This window comes from Cygnus olor, chromosome 3 (assembly GCF_009769625.2).
Source record: "Cygnus olor isolate bCygOlo1 chromosome 3, bCygOlo1.pri.v2, whole genome shotgun sequence".
NCBI classification, from domain to species: Eukaryota; Metazoa; Chordata; class Aves; order Anseriformes; family Anatidae; genus Cygnus; species Cygnus olor.
This window is the reverse complement of record NC_049171.1, coordinates 74,322,158-74,344,699: the sequence shown is the minus strand read 5'-3', so window position 1 is coordinate 74,344,699 and position 22,542 is coordinate 74,322,158. Positions and strand designations below refer to the sequence as shown.

General features: G+C 35.4%; 1 protein-coding gene across 1 annotated transcript in view; it reads left to right on the top strand.

Moving 5' to 3' along the window:
- PDE10A (phosphodiesterase 10A) overlaps positions 1 to 22,542 on the top strand; it is a 188,033-nt gene that overhangs the window by 107,594 nt on the left and 57,897 nt on the right. The window contains 3 exon segments of the mRNA XM_040551953.1: positions 619 to 647; positions 11,901 to 12,021; positions 14,338 to 14,387. Of these exon segments, the coding sequence (XP_040407887.1) occupies positions 619 to 647; positions 11,901 to 12,021; positions 14,338 to 14,387 (200 nt within the window).

Below are 22,542 nucleotides of genomic sequence, written 5' to 3'. Positions count from 1 at the left end.
TGGCATTTGAAGAAAAAAAACATAGTAGCATATATATGCCTGTAATCTGTGTGTTTTTAACGTATTATACGTATTGTAATGTATTGAAGTCGGTTATATTCTTATAGTCTTATGGTCACAAGGATATTTTTTTTCCACATTTAAAGAAGTTGACAGGAATAGCATCTTTTGTCTTGGGAACAGAAAGTCTCAGTCTACTCACTAATTTGCTCTTATATGTAGGACATTGGTGGTATATCTGTTAGCAGAGAGCCTTAACTTCTCATACTGTGGAATGCTAGCAATTGTCTTACTGAGTTGGAATATAAAAGTAGGAGAATAATACAGTACTTTCTTGTTTAGTGGGCCAGTGAACTGACTTATGAAATATAGTAAACTTTGTATTTGTATTAAGACAGCACAGAATTCTTGAATACTTTAACCTAATTATAATTAATTTTTAGATCTTGGAGTTTAGCATTGTAAATACACACCAGTCTAGATTACACTTACTTTATGGAACTATGCAAGAAAAATATTGTACAGCAGTGTACCAGTTATTTGAAGCAGAGTATCTTGTTGTTCATTCACTCAGGAAACTTCCAGGAGTGCCTAATTGTTTGTTTTGTTTCCTCATAGATGAATCAACTCCTAAAGAAGTCAGCAGGGTAAGTGCTGCTCCCCATCCCCTCTAGAAAGTAGTGTAATCTCTGAGGCCCACTGTTCACTTGAGATGATTTTCATGCAGTCTCTGATCAAGGTTTTACTCTATTTCCTGTACAAACTGGATCTCTGGAGAAAAAGTTGGTGTACTGACTGACTACAGAACAGTTAAGAAGGAAAATAAATATTAAGAACACTTGATTGCCTGCAAATAAATTAAAGGGTATTTTGCATTAACAAATTTCTATTTCTCAGTGCTATTTTTGTGATCCAGTTTTAAAAAGGTGCTTTACAGAAAGCAGGAAAATTACAGGACTTTGAATTTAGGCATAACTGCAGACTATTTAATCAGCGTTACTGCCTCAAGAGATGGTATGCATAAAAAGAGGAAACAAATGAAGGAGTATGTCTATCTAATTATTCCCTTTGAGATGTGTTATGGTACAGATCAGCTCAATTCTTTAATTTGAAATATTTTGCAGTGTACTATATGAAAAGTAATGTAAAATCTTAAAATGCATATTCAGTAGTGAATTCCTGACTCTAGTCTTACATGTGATTGACACAGTGTCCTGCAGAATCTCAGTCCATGGATGAGAACTAATTAGGGGAACCTGTTAGAAACCAATGCTTTTGCTAGGGGATGACAAAAGATCAGTACAGGACAATCTGCTGCCCTCAGATGTGTCCAGTCAGCCTGAAGTGTCCAGATATTTTTTCATGTAAGATTAGAGCGCCACTTGCAGCATTGTGATGTGGAATCATAGTCTTGTTTTATTCTTCCTCTTGAACTTCCTGCATAAACTATCTCATGTTCCCAGGAGAAATACAAGACTATCAGAGAAGTATTAGAAATAAGGCTGGTTGAATGTCTGCAAAAGCAGGCTGGGTGTCCTGCTCTCAGTAAAGTTGTTTAGAAAACCCTGGGGTATGGAAGGAATAGAAACAGACTGGTAGTGGGAACTTCGCTTTGGTAACCTTGGGTGTTGAAGGCTAGCCTAAGAGGGAACTGAAGTTCACTGCTTACCAGACTGCAAAAAAAGAGGTTGAATGATGCCTAGAATAAGTTTACGCAAGCAGAAGTTTTCCATATACTTGATATGCTATGTATATATGGATTCTCCATGGTGTAGAGAATGTAGGCAAAAGTGAATGCTTTAGTTGTTTATTAATTTATAACCCATTTTGGTAACCCCTACTAGTTTCTTAGTATTCAGCAGTTATGGCAGTTGAGTGAAGGCCTATTGGCACTTAGTAATGCACCATACCTCATATGGACACATTTTTTAGTTTACAGCATTTTTGAATAATACAATATAGACCATTGTAATACTTCCTCTCTCTCTCTTTTTTTTTTTTTTCAACAGTGGCTCAAACATGCCAGTTTAATTGAAATCTGAACATAAATTAGAATTTAAATTAGGAAAGTGCTGTACATGAGTAATTTTTTTCAGAGAAAAAGACATGTTAATGTTGACTGAAGAATTAATGAGTTTTAAAGTCATTAACTGTTAATTTTTAATTCCTGAAAATGTCAAGATGAAAATTTTATCTGTATCACAGGGAAGCAAAAGTCAAGCCTAGTGAAAAGAATTTTATTCCAGAATTAAATTACCAAATAGTTTAAAATTGTTGTATTAGTAAAGAACCAGGATAGAAATATGCTGAAAACATGTGTTTTGCATAGCTGAATCTTTCTGTACACCATCTTTCAACACTGGGCAAGAGTAAAAACATTAAAATGTTCATAGTCATATGCTGACATCAGTTTCTTCAGTTGCTTTTATTGTTGTGCTTATACAGGATGATAGAATTAAATTGGAGGGGAGATATTTTTAATTAAATTTATCTAACCCCTTACTCTTCCAGAAAAGCCTCACTTTTTTTATTTACAAACATACAAGATTATAGGATTATTCTAGAGGCTCTAAATACTGAACTTGCCATTTATTTGCCTTTATTTCTTTTATCTAGCAAGCTACAATAGGATGAATGGTGTCTAGCACTTCTGAGAAAACAAAACAAAAACTTACTTCTTGAATTATTGAAAGGAATTTTCAGTATTTTCAAGGGTATTTAGTGTAGTTTCACACTTGTAAATTTGAGTGAGTTTTGAAAAATCTTGTAGTTGTAGGAATTGCATTTTTAGTCTTTTGCCATTTTTAGAAGCTCAGAGTCAAAATAGAGTAGCAGTCTCAGATATCATTATTGCATTGCATTTTTTGAAACAAGAAGATAGGAGAAAACCTCCAGTAATTATTCATTTTGAGATTTATAGAATAGAAAAGAAAAAAAAAAAAAGCTTTTCAAAATAGATTTATTATCTTTAAAACTAGTCTACCAATAGCAATAATAGCAATGTCATCAATATTTTGATGATCAGGAGTTGTATGTAAAGATAACTTAAATTGGCTTGATATAACTACTGGCCAGTGGGGTGAAGGAGAAAAAAAAGTGATTTCCTGATTCCTGTAGGCCGTGTTTGGCATGAAAAATATTCTGGTTACAAAATAGCTCATGAGCATCTGTGACCAAACAGTGAACCTGTGAACTTTTTTCTCTATTCTAGATTCCAGTATTTATGAAATATATGTAACTAAGGACAGAATCTCCTTTTCATGTGATATAGTATTTGGGAACCTCCTTGGAAATGCTGAGCATTTTCTGCTTACTTATTGTGCAGATGTGTGCTGGCTGATCCTGTCCTAGCTACAGAATTGGTTTTCTGGGCAGAAAGGAAACCAACTATTGAGCTATTTTAATCAAGGAAACTCCAGCTGAATGTTGTAATCTGCTTTCCCTGTTTTATCTGCTAAAGAAAAGAAAATAGAGGAATATGAGTTTAGGCACTAAGTGCATATCTATTCATGTATATCTAGACCAAAGATGTGTTTCTTTGATGGTGTTAGTGAAAACAGTGCATGCTGGAGACATGTTATTCTTTTGAGTTGGCAAAAATAACCCCTTTCCTCCATGAACTATAGCCAGGATTTTGTTCTACGTGCTGTTAAGTTTCCCATGATCACTATGTGCTCTTTTGTACCTCAGATTCTGAAGTTTAAAGAAAAATACTTCATGTTCCTGATACGATCACAGTGAAATTAGCTGTTGTTCATTTCACTTAATGACTTTCCATTCCATGTTTACTTGAACAATACTTCTAGTGAAACTGCATTTTGGCAAGTACCTATGCTTTGTAAACTCTGGTGATGCCAACAGCAATTCACTTTGCAGGTTTGCCATATAAACACCAGAAAATTATTACCTAGCAAGTGACTAGCTCATTTACAGTACTTTATTCTTGGAAACAGGAATAATACTTTAATCCTCTCGTTTCCCGTTTTTGGACTTGGAGCTTTTGACAGCTGCCTTGGCACCAGCTAGCACCCAGCACAGTGTGTCACTGACAGTTACAGAATTAGCGAGTATGTTTTCAGTGAACAGTTGCAATAATTGCATGCATCTCCACTGTGCAACTGATAACAAAAGTTTAGGCTTTTTATGATACATTGGCAAAGCAAGCTTGTTCTTTGTAGGATTTCCTTATTAAAGATGTGACAAAGCAAGTTCATTCTTTGTAGGATTTCCTTACTAAAGATTGTATATTTAAGCCTTTTTTTACTGTCCCAGAACTGAATACTGCAATGAATTAATCAAAAAGTTGGGAAAACTAGAACAAACATATACTCAGCCTTTAGATACAAATGACATTGCACCCATTGTAATGAGAAGAAGATGCTTGTATAAGCTGATATTTTATTTTTAATAGGGAAAGTCTTGTGGATATTATGGTAGTGATGAGCAACAGTGGAAGGAAAATGAGCAAGTTTATTTTTAATTTTGCACATGATGTTTCTAGAGTGTTCACAAGTCAACTATTAGGAGAGAATGTGATTTTATAAAAAGCTTTTTAAGAACAGGAGCTGTATTCAGCCCTGTCAAGTTAAAATTAAGCTGTTAATTGACATTATGCTATTGCATTATATAATCTAGAGGGGTGATATAATTAAGATATGCAGTTTTATGAGCTTTACAGTTAATCATAGCTTATATGGTTACTTCTATATAATCATAATGTTCTGTTCTTTTAAGCCAAGCCTTTGCTTTTTGTTATGTATTTTTCCTGTTACTAGTGAAGCAATATTTTGGTGTTACAATTTGATAATGGGGAAGGAGTTGATGGAAAGATTTGAATGGGATGCCTGCAAATAGGGGCTATTTGACAAGAAGTTTCTGCTAGTAAGGTGTTCACTGTCTCTCAAGGGCTTGAAAATCAGCTACGTAAAAAGGCTGGGAAATATGTGCCTTCAATATCTGTGAACCCTTTCTGTGCATAGTGAGAGCTCTTTTACATCTTTTGACATAATAACAGGGCCTTCCTGCCAACTGTCATTTCATATTTTCCCCTCTTTTGGCTTTGTCATGAACGGCATTTGATGTGTGAATAAACAATTCATAAATACCTGTGTATGGTACTGCAATGCCGAACTTTATTTACTGAGCAAGTTATAACCCATGTTCTCTCCAGTCAAAACAAGAAGAATAGACGTCAGACAAATGCGTGTAGAAGCAGCTTTCTCTGAGGCTATGTATAAGCATTAAAATTAATCACTTCAGCTAACTCTGCTCTTTATAAGTTCTTGCTTTCCAATGTCCAAGTTTAAACCAAACTGGTTACTCGAGCCAGTCCTAGTTACCTCTCTTGGTTTTTTGGAGCTGAGAGGTTTTGCTGAGCATCCTCTCCAAGTGCACTGCTCTTTTGAAAGCCAGTTCTGTACCGTAAGCTTGCTTACCACATTCTCTCTACTTTTATTTTTCAGTCTGAGGATTTGACATCCTTGGCTCAGCATTTCTACTTTGAAGAAAGCAAGCAATTTTATTCCCTTTCTGTGGTTTTCCTCTTCTTTTTTTGAGTGAGGTCCAGACCCATATTTTAGTTCTTCACATGTGCAGTGTAGACATGTTTCATTATTATTGGACCGCAGTTATCTCTGCTAACCGTGCCCCAAAGGAGAAATATCAGTTTCTACACAAGATGTGAACTAGCTGTCGGTGCACCTAAACAATGCAAAATCTTGCAGTTTGTGAAAGTGCCGGGCCTACAGAAGGTAGATGTACACATAAACATTCACATGAAAGATGTACACCACATAACTTGCATACACACGGCAATGACCTAAATAAAAGTATATGTCATTTTCCCAACCTTATTAGTTGGCTTAATTAAATATTTTGTCTTTTTCTACAAATATTTCTTTCATTATACCCATTGGTTATCAGAAATGCAGTAACAGTACTATAACTAAAATGAAATCAGTATTTCATTTCTCACACTTAAAAAAGTAAATAACTGTTGTGATACTTACATGACTGGCCATTTTTTCTGTTGTTTGTAAATTAGATGTCTGATACTTGTTAATCATTATAGTAAAGTACAGTAACGTGGAATATTTTAAGTACTCTTAAACAAGACGTCTCTTACAAGACTGCCAGTGCCTGCAAGGGACTGCATTTGGTCACCGTTATGTTCCTCTCTGTTCATTCACTCCTTCCCTCCTACCTTCTGGTAAGGGGAGGGGGCAAGAATACAGTTCAGATTAAAAATATGTTTATTGTGTGGACAAATAAACTAATGGTCCCAAAGTTATTTAACTGATATACTGTAGCGCTTTTAAAAATCTATAGTAATTGAGCATTAATGATCTTCCCTGAAGAAGACTAGGGATCTATGTTATGAAAGCAACTGGAATATTAGATAGAGTGAGGCTAATAAATCAGGGTGCCAACTGTGCATCTGCTTTTGTCTTTATTTTCTTGGGTTTTTATTATTATTATTTTTCCATAATGCTACCTGAAAGGAAGGGAAAGGTGATGCATTTCCACAAAAGACATCAAACAGTTTATGTATTTTGTTTTTTGTGACTGCGGTACTTGTTCTCAAAGAGTAAAAAAGTGTTGTTGTTAGATTTATCTATCTATCTATTTATTTATTTTTAATATAAAGCAGGTAGCAATGACATTGACAACTTACACATGTAAGACCAGTCTTTTTATGCTTCTGACACAGAATGAACATATCTAGCATAAAATAGTTCAGACTGACATCTCAGTCAAATGTCAAGGAAATGTTTAGATCATTAAGACTGCAAATGAACGCACTTTTTCATTTGAAGAGTGGATTTGAATTGTGGATCGGTTCCCTGATGACACTTCTGTTGCTGAGACTTTAGTATTAAAGGAATGAAAACTTGCTCCTGGAACAAATTTTTGAGGAGCTGTTGTTTGGGGTTTAGCAGATGATTAGTTCCTATAGCAAGCTTCACAGAGAAAGAGGATAGTTGTCAGTGTAAAGAGAAGACTGAAGAAGTTTGGGTACAGATTCCAGTCACGTTTCAGATCTCACAACTTAAATGTTTGTAATGAAATCCAGTCCCTGCCTAAGGACATTGTCTTGTATGAGGCATTGTGCAGAATCTTCAAGTCTTTAACCTGTTATTGAGAGATTAATTAAGGTGGTTTGATGAAATATTAGCTGGTTATCTGAGGTGTTACCTGTGTAACCAAAGAGAGAATAGGCGTTTTATACTCCCATGCCTACATGCAAACTCCCTGGTCCAGGTACCTCTTTTGTTCTTAGTGATTTAGCACCCTTCAATGGCTATCGAGTCTCTGCTTTTCCCAACAGCAACTCCTGGGAGAGGATTAGGATCTTCTTACCTGAACAGTTTGTTTAGATATCTCATTACATTTATGACCTCAGTTTCAAAGTATCTTGGGACAGAGTAGCCTACACCCATCGATGCTGCAGGCCCTTTGGCACCTCTAGAGTGCCTTGCAAACAGATAGGGTGGCAGTGGGTGCAGCATGCATATCATGAGCTTTTTCAGTACCTGCTGATGTCCTCATTGTATGCTCAGTGTCCAGCTGGCCTGCATAGTGGTGAGGGTTAGGCCGTGTCCCTCATCTTTTTACTTCTTACGCATATTGGGACCAGAGATTGGACGAGAAGCACTGATTATGAGGAGCTGTATTGATTTCCCATTGCTCTCTGCAATTCAGTCTGGTAATACTCATAAGGGTGGGCCTGGAGCCTTAAAAATGTTCAAGAAAATGTTTGCGTGACCAAGGATTGGTTCCTGCTTTCCCAGAAGTCAGGTTCCAAGGCATACCGATATGACAGGTCAATACCTTCTCCATTCTCCTGGGGAAAACAATTGTGCTCTCCTGCCCTATTGAGTCTGTAGCAAAACAGGACCTTACAGCCAGCTCCCAGAAAGAAGTACTCCTCTGGCTCTCATAGCCCTGTGGTCAGCTAGAGGCCTTCTGCATCAGTTGACAAAGAGCTCTGTCTTGTGACTCTCTCTGAAACCAGCCCAAGATACCCAAACTGCAGATGAAAAATAAGCAACATCAACTCCCTGTCTATGGCTAATTTTTCCCCATGTTTTGTGGCTTTTGCAGGGTTTTTCCTCATCCACATCCAGTGCAATTTTGCATCCCCAAAGTTGATTTGGCCATCCCTTTACATGTTACATGGAAATCCAGCTGTTCTTTTGTTCTAACTCCTCCTAGCTTGTGATAACGTCATGCGCTATGAAGTCTGTAAAAGGAAATGTTTGTATTGTGGCAACTAGTGGTGGTTGATTTAGAGAAAGTGTTCTCCAGTAGGAATAAGTATTATAAAGCAACTTCTAATTGCTATTTAAAAAACAGTTTAGGAAGTTACAGAGGAAACAGATAAACTTCTGGATTGTAATTGTACTTACTGACCCCATGCTCTGTTACTGAAGCCTTCTTGTTGCAGCAGAAGGGCTTTTTCTTTTCTGCAGTATCATGAAGTGCCTTTGGCACAGCTTCGCTATAAGCATAAAAGCATGTGCATTAATCTTCATTGCAGTTTGTCATAGATAAAATTTTCTTTATATATTAAATTGTGTGCTTGCCTTTTTTATGACTTAATTATTCAGAGTGAATGCATTAAGTTCATCTCACTTTATGATATTTCAGTATCTCTTTTCATGCAATAAAATATTTGTGATGCTCAGCCTTTTTGTTTAGACACAAGACATGGCATTATTCTTAGATCATCCGTCATTGCATGCTGTGTTCTGTTGCACCACAACCTTCTAAAGACAAATAACCATAGAAATATTTTTATACAAATCCTCTAAAAACTTTCTTCTTTTCTATTTATTATTTTTAAATATGAATACTTATAACATGATTCCTCTCTTAATTATTAAATTATTAGTTTTTTCATAGCATTGTGATGTATGCAACTATTAGAAACATGATGATGCCAGTAACATAGTGGTATGATAGTGTCAAACCATTTTCTAATTCACTTGAATTGTTTTAATGTAATGCCATCAAAATGCAGAAGTTTACACTAAATATACCAAAATACATGTAGACACTGAATTTTAGAAGGAAATCAGCAATGGGAAGAATGGACTAATTAAAGGGAGTTGAGTGTTTAAAGTGCAAAATAAACTACCATAAGAAATTTAAAAAAAAAAAAAAAAAGAATCTGATGACAAATAGATATTTTTTTTCCACTGAGTGGGTTGAATTTTCCTTTAAGGAATTACTTTCCTAAAGTAAGTGTGACAGCAAATACATGCAGATCTGTGTTAGTAACTACATTGAATAGTGCTTGTACCATGGTTTGCTTATGACTTACTCAATGTTTAAATATATGGTTTCATAATGAGTATTGTGGCTTTTCAACCAAACATATTGTGGTTATCCACCTAAAACCAGATAAATAAACCTCTTTCATTCCACTGTTATAAAAATCAAAAACATTTCACAGCATGACGGAGTAATTCCTTGCTGGTGACTGATCTAAGTTGTAGAATTACTTAATTGTGAAACTGGACAGAATTTGTCCATCTGGCCAGTTGTGGATTCACAAATTGTCAGTAATAGAAATCTGCGTTATTACAACTGTATGTATTATGAGGCTACTATCTTTTAGTAACATCAGTGTATGCAATGATTTTCCCTGCTTACAAAATGTTTGCAAGCATATGTTGTAGAGGTGAGGATAAAGGGCACAGAGCTTATTATGTAATTACTATGCACACAGAACTGCTGCTTGATTATGGTGAAAGTTATTATTATGCCACTGCTCTTATGCCGGTGGACTCATTTTGCTGATCCTTCCTGTTACTGTATTAGCTTTAACCTCTGAAGAGTTGATTTAAATCCTGACTGTGTATCACAGGTGAAAAGTATTCACTCCCAAGTTATGAGAAGGCATTTTCCCATATAATAAAGGTTTTGTGCACTTGTTCTTGGTTACCTGTCTTGGATTTAGGGTACACATACTGCACATACTTTTGCAGATGTGGATTAACAGATAGGAATAAAAGAGATTCTCATTCAACATTTTCCTATTACATTGCTTCTTACAGCTGTACCGTAAGTATAAAGCTGTTCATAAAAATTCCACTTTGATGAAACTATGCTATTGTTTTCTCCCTCTGAAGAAGTATACACTATTAAATGTGGGACACAGCAGAGGACAGTCAGTTGCAAATGGAGGCTTGCCAGCTCCCATACTGTGCTAATGATGATAATGGCAATCTGTGTTATAAACTCAAGACTTACCCAAGCAGTAAATACATGTAAGCAGTGTGACCTTATATCGCTGTCAAAATTTATGATAATCACATCAATTTGTAGAAAGAATTATTAAGTGTTAGGATTGTTATACAGTGAAAACATTTTGGACTCACTAGGTCTCAGATGTTCCAATATGTCCATCTGGACAATAGATTAATACAGCACCATGTGTTAAGAAGGGGTCATGGCAGAGGTTGTATGTTCTCAGGAGCCATTTTTAGGTCCAGATTAAGATCTGCTTAATTTAAAGGAATTATGAATTAGCATTACCCAGCAAATACTTTGTTGATTTTTTATTTTTTTTTTTAATTTTGGTTTGAAGTGAAGAATCCAAGTGTAGCCTAAATATACAGCCATGGGCTCTGTATTCACAACACAGTGTGCTGTATGTAGAGATGCATGAAAGTAATAACAAAAATTATGTCATAGAATACTCTGTGTAGGTTATGTGCCTAATCTGTCAGTAAGAGTCACATGTATGTGTGTACACAAAGATACAGACAGAGAAGATCTACAGAAATATGAAGCAGACTTACATGTGTGCACATGGAAGTGGGAGAGGTGGGTAGACTGTGATACTCTGAACTTTTGTGGCATTTTCTGTAATACTGCTTACATTAGTCTGCTCTATAATACATTTGGCTCTAACGTATGAATGAGCAAGAGAATAAGTCTTAGTCTTTCAAGCAAGATTAATTTGTCTAAATATCCCCAGCTTCATTTTTAGTTTAAGTGACAAAATTTACTGCATCACTGAGTTCAACAAGTCATTGACCATATTACTTTCTTCAGTCACTGCATTACCAGTTTTGGGCAGGGTAATGAATCTGTACTTACTGCTAAGCGTTGCTTTCTGTTAAATTATTGTTTGTGATGCTGTCATGCTACATATGCACATTTACTGCCAGTTTTATCAGCCCTTCAGGACCGAGGAACTGGATAACCAAATACAGCTGGGCCCCTGAAGGAAGGCTGCTTCTCCTTTTCCATGAAATACTAGCATGTGCTGCTGTTTCATTTCTCCTGTCTAAATATCTTAATTGTTTTGTAATCTCTTTCTTGCTCTGTCTACCACCTTCAATCGAGACAAATGCCTGTTAGCACAATGGCTAGCATGGTTTTGACTCATACAATATCTGTCCTTCATTCTGGTGCTGTTAATTGCTTCTGTATTCCAAACATGGATCTACTCAAGCTACCGGCTCAAATCTCAGGTGCTTTGCACATTTCTGACATTTGTTTCATGAGTTTGAGGTGGAAGATACTGATAAAGGGAGCTAGTTGCCTCCTTTCCTATTGGAGAAGGAGCTTAAAAGAAAGGAGTTGAAGGTTGCTTACCTTCTAATTGTCACAGCTCTGAGTTTTTTCTTGACACATTGTCATGTGACCTTGGCCAAGTTTATTTTGCTCACTGGTTTACTCAGTACATTTTCTAACAAATGGCTAATGGAGCAGAGTGAAATGTTTCTTACTCAGCAGTGACCCAGTTCTTTAGGTAGCTGCAATAGGATGATTGATATTGACTTAGTATTGAATCATAATGTATTATTTTTAATGAATTTGTATGTTGAAAACTGCCAAATACCTCTGAGTTATTCTAAAATGTTTTTATTTTTTTGCTTCACTAGTATCAGGATACGAATATGCAAGGTGTAGTGTATGAATTGAACAGCTACATAGAACAACGCCTGGATACAGGAGGAGATAACCAACTACTTTTATATGAACTGAGCAGCATCATTAAAATAGGTAAGAAACAGATTCAGATGTCTCTGAGCTGTTGTTTAGCATCATTGCACAGCACATTTGTTATGTGGTTTAATTTATAAAGACAGGTATTGAGGGCTAACAGTATATTCTTCAGATGTTGTGTCAGTATGAACTTCAGTACCTCAGTGAATACCTGACAGTACCTAAATGAGTTTCATCTTTGGAGAAAGCTCTGTATCCAACTGCAAAATTAGAACACCCTGTTAGGGGACCCTGCCTGAGCCCGGACATTGGACTAGATGATCACTAGAGGTCCCTTCCAACCAATTCTGTGATTCTTTTAAATGAATAATAGGTTATTCTGGTTATGATGGTTTTGCAACATCAATATTGAAAGTAAAAAGAAATTTATCAGTAATATCACTGCATACTTGCACCCCTTTTCGAACAAAACTGAGATGTTATTGACAGCATGTTTTAAGCTAAAAAAGAGTAGATCTAAAATAGATATTAGGAAGAAATTCTTTACTCAAAGGGTGGTGAGGCACTGGAACAGGTTGCCCAGAGAAGCTTTGGATGCCCCATCCCTGAAAGTGTTCAAGGCCAGGTTGGATGGGGCTTTGGGCAACCTGGTCTAGTGGGAGGTGTCCCTGTCCATGGCGGGGGGGTTGGAACTGGATGATCTTTAAGGTCCCTTCCTACCCAACCTATTCTGCTGTTCTAGGTCTTCTGCATGATTTCAGATTGCATTCAGTTGTATAAGCATTTTTTTCTGTCAGATTTAAGTAACATTTGTAGTAAAAAGAACAACAAAAACGAGTGACCAAAACTTAAAGTAAAAAAAAGAAAAGAAAGAAAATATCCCCAATAACAATATAAGTGTAATTTATATGTTGTATTTAATTATTTAGCCATAGTTGATATACTCAGACTTCTATAGGAAGAATAGGTAGCTATGCTCAACATAGCTTTCAAGCAGCTCTTTAGAAAGGTTTCCCCATTACTGATGTGTCATTGTTTTGTAACAATGAATAATTGTTCTGATTTAAATACTTGATGCTTTGAAATGATCACTTCTGTTTACTGTATTTGCTTAAGTGGTTATTTGGATACTGATGTTGAGCTCACAGCAAATCAGAACTGGGTTTTGTTTATACACAGCAAGTGGAAGAGACTGGGTCTGCTTATCTTTTACTTTTTTTTTTTTCTTTCTTTCCTAAAGTGCTTGATATTTTTTATATTTCTTTTATTATGCTTTTTTTTTTTTTTTTTTTTTTTTACCACGGAGCTCAATGTGCTTATGTGCTGCAATTGAAGGATTTAAAATTTGAATGTAAATTACCATGTCCTAAACTCTCAGTATATTACAAAGTTGACAATGAGCAAATAACAGAGTAGGTTTTTTTTCCTTCTGTCAAAGATATGCAGAAAGCCAACTGATTTGATCACACAGAAGTATAATTACTCCCATGAAGTATACTAAGTGGATTCCTGTGTTCATTCATAAAAATAGTGTATCAGATAAGTACATGTACTAGTTAAAATGGTTATTAAGTGTTGAAAAGAAAGATTTACTTAGATTAAATATCAAGTCTGCTGTGTAAAGCAGAGAAAAAAAAATGGACCTCCTGCTCTTCTGAAACTGAGACTCTTCTGATACTGAGTATCTGAGAGAATACCTTTCTGATTCTGAGACTTTTCATTTCAGCTGTAAGTTCTGCTTGTTGGTTGAATTTTTGAAAGGTTGAGGAATTCAACTTTATCCGGTTTCATACAGCAATGTAAATCTGGCAAAAATTGGGCAAGTACAAAACTTCTGGTGTGTGTCACTGTTTTTGGAATTGGGCAGGTGCAGAAAATAGAAACTGTTTGTTTTGAAACACATTTTTATGGCAATATTTGCAACATTTTATTTTCCCATACTTTTCTGTCTTAAGGCAAGGATAAATATAGCTTACCATCTACAAACAGTGTTTATTTTACTCATGGAAATTATAATCTTATCTGCCTGATCATACTGTAAATTCATGTTCTTATTTTACTTCTATACTCTCATATGAACCAATTTAAATTTACAGACATTAGGCCTTGGAATAGGAGCATGATGTGTAAAGAGGTTGTTTCTAATTATCTTTTAGACTGTAACAAATGACAGTGCTGTAAGCAAGTATTGTACTGTACCTCTAATTTTGTAGAGTCTTGGAAGTTTCAAAGGACACAGTAATAGACTTTCACCTTTAGAATTGTAGATATTTGTCCTAAGTAGAATTGAATTTGTGGTTTCACCTCAGAGAACTCATATAAGTTCAATTCCCCCTCTGAGTACAATTATTTCTTTTATTATTGCTTTGGCAGCTACAAAAGCTGATGGATTTGCACTATATTTCCTGGGAGAATGCAATAATGTAAGTATTCTGGATTAAGATACTGCTTTTCTATACAGTTAGAAGTGCATTTTCCAATTTTACAATATTTTGAATTTATTTTGCACCTTATTTAGCAGGAAATATTACCTAAGTGCTAAATGCTAGCTGTCTGTTAGTTTTATTTCTGTAAACTGGAAGTTTCTTGAACATAGTGGTAATTAAAAAATATATTTTCTGCATGTTGTGTCTTGGCCTTTTTTCTTTTTTTTTAATTTGACAGTAGACAGCTGTTCTTTCTTTGACTATATCAACTTAAGTTGTGATTTGGCTCTATTATAAATTATCTTTAGCAAACATGCAAAGTAATGTGAATTTGCTCTCAGCATAACCTGTTCTTTTCATCTGGTTATACTTCTGAATTTTAAAATAGTATCAGGTCTTCTGTTAACTGTCAGCTGCAACTTGACCATAAGATAATGTAAAGTTCAGGTATAGATTTTGGTTAGCATGAGATAAATTATACTTTTAAAATTCACAAATGAGATTAGTTTCTGGTTTAATAATTTGAATAGCAATGACTGCAATACTGTTTTGACACTTAACATTTAGAATTCCTTTTTTTTTTTTTTTGTATCCAAGTCAATTTGTACAGTTACCATTATACAAGATTTTGTAGTTACTTTAAATGGCTACAGAGAAGGAAATGCAGTTTATACTTCACTAAGTTCCATCAACTTAAAAATCACAAGTTGGCAGAAATTTTGTATCTTTCATTTGTTCAAGAAACAAATTAAACTCTTCTAACTGACTAGAGGGGAAATATTTTTTTTCCTCACTGATTTTGTTTCCTTACTTTACATAGCCAATTTACCTGTTTAGCCCATTAATCAATTCAAGAGCAAAATCCATTAATCTTTGCTCTTTGTGAAATGATTGCTTTCAGAAAAAGGGAAAGAATGCCATTTTTGAAATAATAAAAAATGAATTGAAGAGGTACAAACCTGTAGGTGACTTAAGCCCTGCCTGAGAATATTTTTAACTTGTTCAAATAGACTGTCTAATTAGAAGGCCCATATAGAAACTTCTTCAAAGTAAGAAGTGGAAATGGGTTCTGTGTATTTTTTCATTTCAAGATTATTTAATATGATGACAATAACCAGCTGTATTCTTTAGCAATTAGTTTTGATCTGAGTTCTGTAAATACAAAGATAGTGTGTATTTTAATGACTGCTTTACTAAGGGAGATAATTTAAGTAATGTATTCATCCTCTGTGTTAGTAGATGACATCATCTCGTTAGTAGATGACAATGTTCACTTTAATGCAAGCAGTCACTTAAGACAGGAACTTGTAGGAACTGAAACCATCAGTTCTGAATGCACAGTACTGAACAGCTTCAGGGGCAGTAATTGCATGCCAGCTAAGCAATAGGTACATCTCTATAAATGCTTTTTATAAATGCTTACATTACAGTAAAATTAACTTTACAGAATAAGACCTAGACAATTCTTACTATGGTGAGGTTTTTGAAGTTAGAGTTGTGTGGCTTTATGCCCCACATAAGGGGCAAAAGGGACTCTTCCCAGTCTCCCTACCATGGGCAATTTCTGACCTTCTGCTTTGTGTTTGTGTGTGTTTTGTTTGTTTGTTTGTTTGTTTTTAATAGCCTATCAAGCAGTTGAATGAATCTGCTTCCCAGTATAACTTTCCTGCATAAAGTTCCAACCACTAAAAACACACATTGACTTTATTAACCACTGCTATGTAACTGCATCTCCCAAAATGGAATGTTCCTGATGTAGTTTTTATAGGGACTGATCCCAAGTTCTTTGAAGTTAGTGTGAGATTTTCCATTCACATTCGTGGGCTTTGTGCCAGACCCATGTTTGTAGTCTGGTAACTAAATGGTAACGCATTAGCCTACTTTTTGTAGGAAATTGCCATCGAAAATTAATTTGGTTATCTTTGTCTCTTGAATATTTAATCTAAAGGATGTGTCCAAGATATTAACCATTGGTCAGCAAGTACTGGTAATGTATTTCTATTAAATAAGCCTCCGTTAAATGGGAACAAAAAGATTCAGCATAGTGTAAAGGCAGAAAGGGGCTAATTCTTTAAGCTGAAGTTAACTATTTTGTTTCAAAAATTACAAAACCCTGTAGTTAGTGTAAACAAAATAAAGCAAGTGCTGAACACGTATGGCCACATATTAAAGAATAGCTTCTATTTTTTTTGTGTGTCAATTTTTTGATGCTTGGTTTGAGATTTTAATTTCTCAAATCCAGAAAAATCTAAATGTTTCCATTTTAGCATTTGACTTTTTGTTTTTTATATTAAAAAATATGCATAGATCTGCTTGTATTTACGCAGTCAGCAACCTTATGTACACCTGATGTGACAGTTATTTTCACCATGCTTTCAAACAAATAATTTGGGCCTGAATACTGCTTTTCTGGAGCGTGTGTAGATTTTATTTATTTATTTATTTATTTATTTTTGAGAATTAAGTGTTGAGAAGGGATTGTGTCAAAATGGAGGAAGCCTGATAATAAGTTAGATACTTACTTTCTCATGAATAGTTCTCTAGTGATATTTGTTCTGACTGAATTCTGTAAGGGACCATAGGATCAAAACCGGAGCTAAAGCATTAACTCTGCTTCATTTCAGCTCTCACTGTCCGTATGTATAGGTACACTTGTGCCTGTTTAAAGAAATCCAAACTTGAGAATTTTGAGGTGCTAATCTAAGGAACACCTTAGTGTTCCTTAATCTGTTCAGCTGGGGAACATTTTCGTAATACAAGATTTCCGTAACTGCTTTTAGCCTAAATTAAATAAGGAGTTTCTAATTAGGATAAAAGTTAGCTTCCTTTCACAGAAATTGTAGGCATTTACAGAATGAAAACAAGCAAATGATTACTGCATACTGTGTGCTATTATTTCTTAATATTGAGAGATTGCCCTATCATTGCAAATCTTTTTTCATGGGTTACTAAGAATTCTTTGTAAATCTTTATTTGGTGAAATTTTTAATATAGACAGCACTTCCCTATTATATTAGAGCTGAAAGCATGTTTATTTAATGTAAAGATAAGCTTGGCCTTTTTCTTTTTACAAAGCATAGGTGAGACATTTGCCGTTAAAGGAGGACCTTGCTTTATAGAGAGTTCCTTTGCCATTTAACAGGACAGGGTGTCTTGCTGAAGGTGTTTTAAGGACACTGCAGAATTCAACAGGAAAGTGTGTCGTTACTTTGGACTTCTGTGAATTTGTTAAAATACCTGATCACATATTAGGTTTCTTTATAGCCTTGTTTTCTTTCTCTCTGTTGAAGGTAGAAACATACCTTGAGTCAGATAACAGCAGGATGAGGAAATTTCTAGCTGATGTGTCAGACTGAATGCCTTTGGGATCTTTAGCTGAGTGAATTTGCTTGAAATAGAAGGTGCTGCACCAATTACATGTTATAGGGCATTTACTTATGCAAGTGTTACTCAGAATTGGTGCTAGAATGAGTGTGGGTAGTTGAGTAATTTTAGTGACTTTCTGGTTGTTCAGATTGCTTGGGAGTACTGGCACTCAGTGTGCTCCATGCTAAGTGATAGTTTGATTCTGCTGATAGTATGATTCAGCTTCTTAAATAATTGCCCCCAAGCAGGTAAGTACCACTCACATGTCCAACTCCTTGCTCCCCCCATAAAGTCTTTCTGTGTTTCAGAATCTGTTTTTGCATATGTTATGCATCCGGTAAAATAGAGAGCAAAATACGCAGGTGCTGGAAACAGCATAGCTTTCTCATCATGGTAAAAGGATCTGAACAGAACTGTGCTCACTACTTCTGGTTCTTGAATTCTATTACATTGTGCCATGTAGATGTACTCTTATGAATTATCTTTGTCCATGGCTTAGTGCACTTATGCAAATAAAATGATCTTAAGTTAGATAACATTCATTTTGCAAATACTATATACTTGTAGACTGGAAACACTTCCAAATCAAACAGAAATGTTCCACAATTCTTAAGGAAAGGCCATTACTTTGTTACAGTTTTCTGTTTTATTACTGATAGGGATGAAAATATAGTTCATAGTTCTCATGTTATTACCTTAATTAAATATCATCTTTAAACATGACTTAAAGGATTTATTGAAATCTTAGTATTTGACAGGGTGTGTATGTAAATTAATGTGCCCAAGTACCATGCTAGCTGAGCATGGATTTAAACTCATAAACTGATATCTTTACCAGGCAATATTTCTAAAATACTTTACACAGAGTTTCTAATATATTACTATATTATCTCATTCTTCAGATGTTTCTTGTTTATAGTACTTATTTGTGTAATTCAACACATGATCGCATTGATTCTTATGTAAAGCGGTGTGAGTTTGAATTTAATCGGCATACGCTTAAAGTAGCTTTTACTAGTTTTTGTGCATGTTACTTAGCTTCTGAAACTGCAAATTGTGTTGACAAGCAGACTATCATTGCTTCAGGCAGGAGTTTCCTATGTTTTAAGAAATAATTATGTGCGGCCACAAATCCATGCACACACTCTGTGCTTCAGAGTGTATGTTATTAAACCACTGTAGAATTTCTAGTCATACAGAATGTTGTTGCTGCTTGACATACAGTGCCACCTAGTGAATTTATGGGGTGATGTGAATTATTAAGAGAATGAAAAAGAATCTACTCGTTGCTAACTGTCTCAAGTTTTGTGCCAACCTGACATACATGATTTTGAGTATGCAGACATCTTCTCTGAGATATGAGTCTTTTAAACATGTTTGTAGGTGAAACTCTTCTTACTTGCAAGCCAATTCAGAAAACTTTAATCTCTATCCTTGAGTTAATTTTACCACTATGTAAACTTTGTATAGACATAGTGAAAGAAATCTGTTGCTTTCCTACTTGCTAGAGAATAGTGATGCTCAGCAGTGGGGAAAGACTCTTGATCAATTACTGTTTAACAGTTTAATTTTGGGTTAATAAATTATCAAACTGGAAGAAAATGAGATGGGTAACTGTCAAGATAAGTCTTAATGAAGTTTTGGTCCTGTTTCATTTACTATTAAGGTAGGCAGACTGGTGAAATGGTCATGGTGAAAATACCACATGTAGAACACAGATCTAGACAGAGACTAGGTAATTTGTGGTTCACTATCTAAATGGCAGGTTATTTTGTACAAATCCTCAAGCATTTATCCTGGATCTGGTTTCGCTCAGTATATTCATTAATGCATGGGTGAAAGGAGAATATAGGCTTATTAAACTTGCATCTGGCATGAAATGGGGAAGGACTGCAGATGTGCTTATACAGAAAGATTAGAGTTCAAAATGATCATGAGAAAATGGTCTGAAGAAACCAGACAATAATTTGGTGAGGACAAATGCCAGACTCTGCATAGATTGTATATCTCTGTGTAGGGTAGTTGATGACTTTGAGAAAGATTCTGAGAGTTGAAGTGAATCTGAAAGTAAACATGAGCCAACAATATCATTGGCATTGTAAAAGAGACATTGTGCTGTGTAGCAGAAGTCTAGCCTCCACAACAAGTAATTTTCCTGTTACTCTACGCTCGTTGTGGTTTCAGGTGGAAAAATATGTCTGGTTTAAGCACTTCACTTTAATTAAAAAGTGGAAGGGCTGAAAAGAGCCCAAAAGAGCGCAGAGAGAATAGTCAGGAAACAGAAGAACTGTCATTGCAGTTCAACAACAACAACAACAAAAGTTGAGGGGTGAAGATATGCCTGGGTAAGGCAGAGAGGAAGAGAATTTTCTTTATATTTATGGTATATAGGGCAAGAAGTAGGGGGGTTGGATTGACATTAGGAAAGCTTCCTCAATTGCATCTGTAATGAAACACTACAGTGTGTTGCTTGTGAAAGCTCAGGCACCTTCATCCTTGGAAGTCTTTTGAGAGCTGTTTGGACAAACATCTTTCAGAAAAATGCTTAGCTGACCATGCCTTAAAACAGATGGGGGTGGAAGAGAGGTGAGTCACTGTAGTTTTGTCTGTCAATAAGCTAGCATAAATCTTGAGGTGTTTTTCAGTTTTATGAATCAACTGGAGAGTTTTCAGGAATTAAATGAAGTTAGAAATTAACACCATTTAAAAGGATACAAATATTAAAAACAAAACAATTACTAGTTGTTTTACAGCACATAAATGCATTGTTTTCATTTCACAAATATCTAACATTTGTATCTTTTCCCAACATACTTGCATAGTATATAGTTTAAAAATGCAAATCTCTCAAGTACTCGGTTAGCTTTAAAGAAGGAAAGAAGAGATTGTTATTAAAATGATTAAAATGGGCGTTTTTTTTTTTTTTCCTTTTATCCTTTGTGCGCTTCTTGCAGCAGAATTGCTGCACTTGTGCTTAAACCCAGGACACAATTGCCTATAGCTCTTTAAGATTTTAGCATGGTAACATTGGCTACTATGTCAATTTAGCCAGCTTACAAATCCAAGCTTTTTTTCCTGTGGATGCTTCCCAAATTTGTTTTGTTTTGTTGGTTTTCTTGGTCATAATTGGTTACTGTGGTAAGCTTTGTTCCTGCAAAAACTGGTCTTAAGGAGCAGCCTTAATACCTATCTACAATTAATTGTATCATCACTAAGCTGTGTGGTCTTATGTTTGCAGGCTGTCGCTTCCTTTTACTAAGAGGAAAAAATTGTTACTATCACTGAACAGTAAGGGATGTGAGCTGCAAATACCATTAAGCTCACTTAATGTCAACTTGCTGAATTTTCATTTCTCTTTATTTTTATTTTTTTTCCCAAGCATCAATTTGTATAGCAATGCTGGAGTATTAAGGCTTTCATTTGATGTCAATTGAACATTAAATCATTTTCCATTAAGCATTTTCAGGGCTGGTTTTATCTGCAAAACTCACTGTGAGAGTCACCCGTAGCTCCAAAACAGCTAGTTAATGGAATGCTTATGATGTGTGTACTTTAACCCTCATTCTTATCATTAAACCTGGTTCTTATCCAGACCTCTTTGCTGCAAAGATATCTTAGGAAAAAAAAAAAAAAAAAAAAAAATTATGATTGGTATTTGTTATAAGAAATATTGTTGAAAGAGAAGAAACAACTGAGCAGTTTGGGAAATGCAAACAATACATGTTTGCAGTTCTGCAGTTCAAATCCCAACAAACCTTATATAGTTGGTTGAATGGTGCCTCACTTCTTTGGATTGGGATTTGCTGTTCTGATGTATTCCCATGGGCTACATCCCAACAGCCACTAGAAGAATAACATTGCTTACATTTATAGTTGACCTCCTCATCAGAGGAGCCAAAGACTAAGACTAAAAGCACCTGAAAACTGTGGGTAGTTTCTTATCACTGAAGGAACATCTGTCAGGAGAAGCTGATCGTATGTGTTATGAGACTTGGGCTGTTCCTCCTCATCTTTTCTTTTATTGGGATTTTATGCTCTGTCAAGCATTACATTTCACCAGGAAAAAAAATTTAAAAAATAATAAAAAAAATTGTGGTGCCAAGGTATGATAGCATGACAAGATGAGCAACAGTTGTGCTTCTTGTGGATTCTCTTATCTGTTGAAAGTGAGGAGTGCTGAGGTCTCTGTTTCAGCCACAGTAAAGTGGTTTAAGATAAATTGCTTTGTAAATTCAACAGACTAAGTGCAAGGCACCAAGAAATGAGCATCAAGAGCCATGCTATTGTGGCTTTTTCGGTACATACTAGTTTCGTTATGCATCTGAAAGCCAAATTTGCTGTGTTTTACTTGCAATTGAGAATGCTGTCATGATTATATTCTTCATGAACAGATTACAGTGCACGTCATTATGGATTCTTGTAGACTGAAAGACTTTTTAATATATTAGTTGTTAATTAGTTATTAATATATTATAGAATGGACATGAGAGATTACAATATGTTCATTCACTTAAATGTCCTATGAAATATGAAAGGATGAGTTTTGTTACATTTGTCTGTGTTCACCAGTGGCCAGACCTGGGGGCGCTGGTTGATGAGAAGCTCAACATGAGCCAGTAATGTGCACTTGCAGCCCAGAAAGCCAACCATACCCTGGGCTGTATCAAAAGAGAAATGACCAGCAAGTCCAGGGAGTGATTCTCCCTCTCTACTCTGCTCTCACGAGACCCCACCTGGAGCACTGTGTTCAGCTCTGGGTCTCCCAGCACGAGAAGGATTTGGAAGT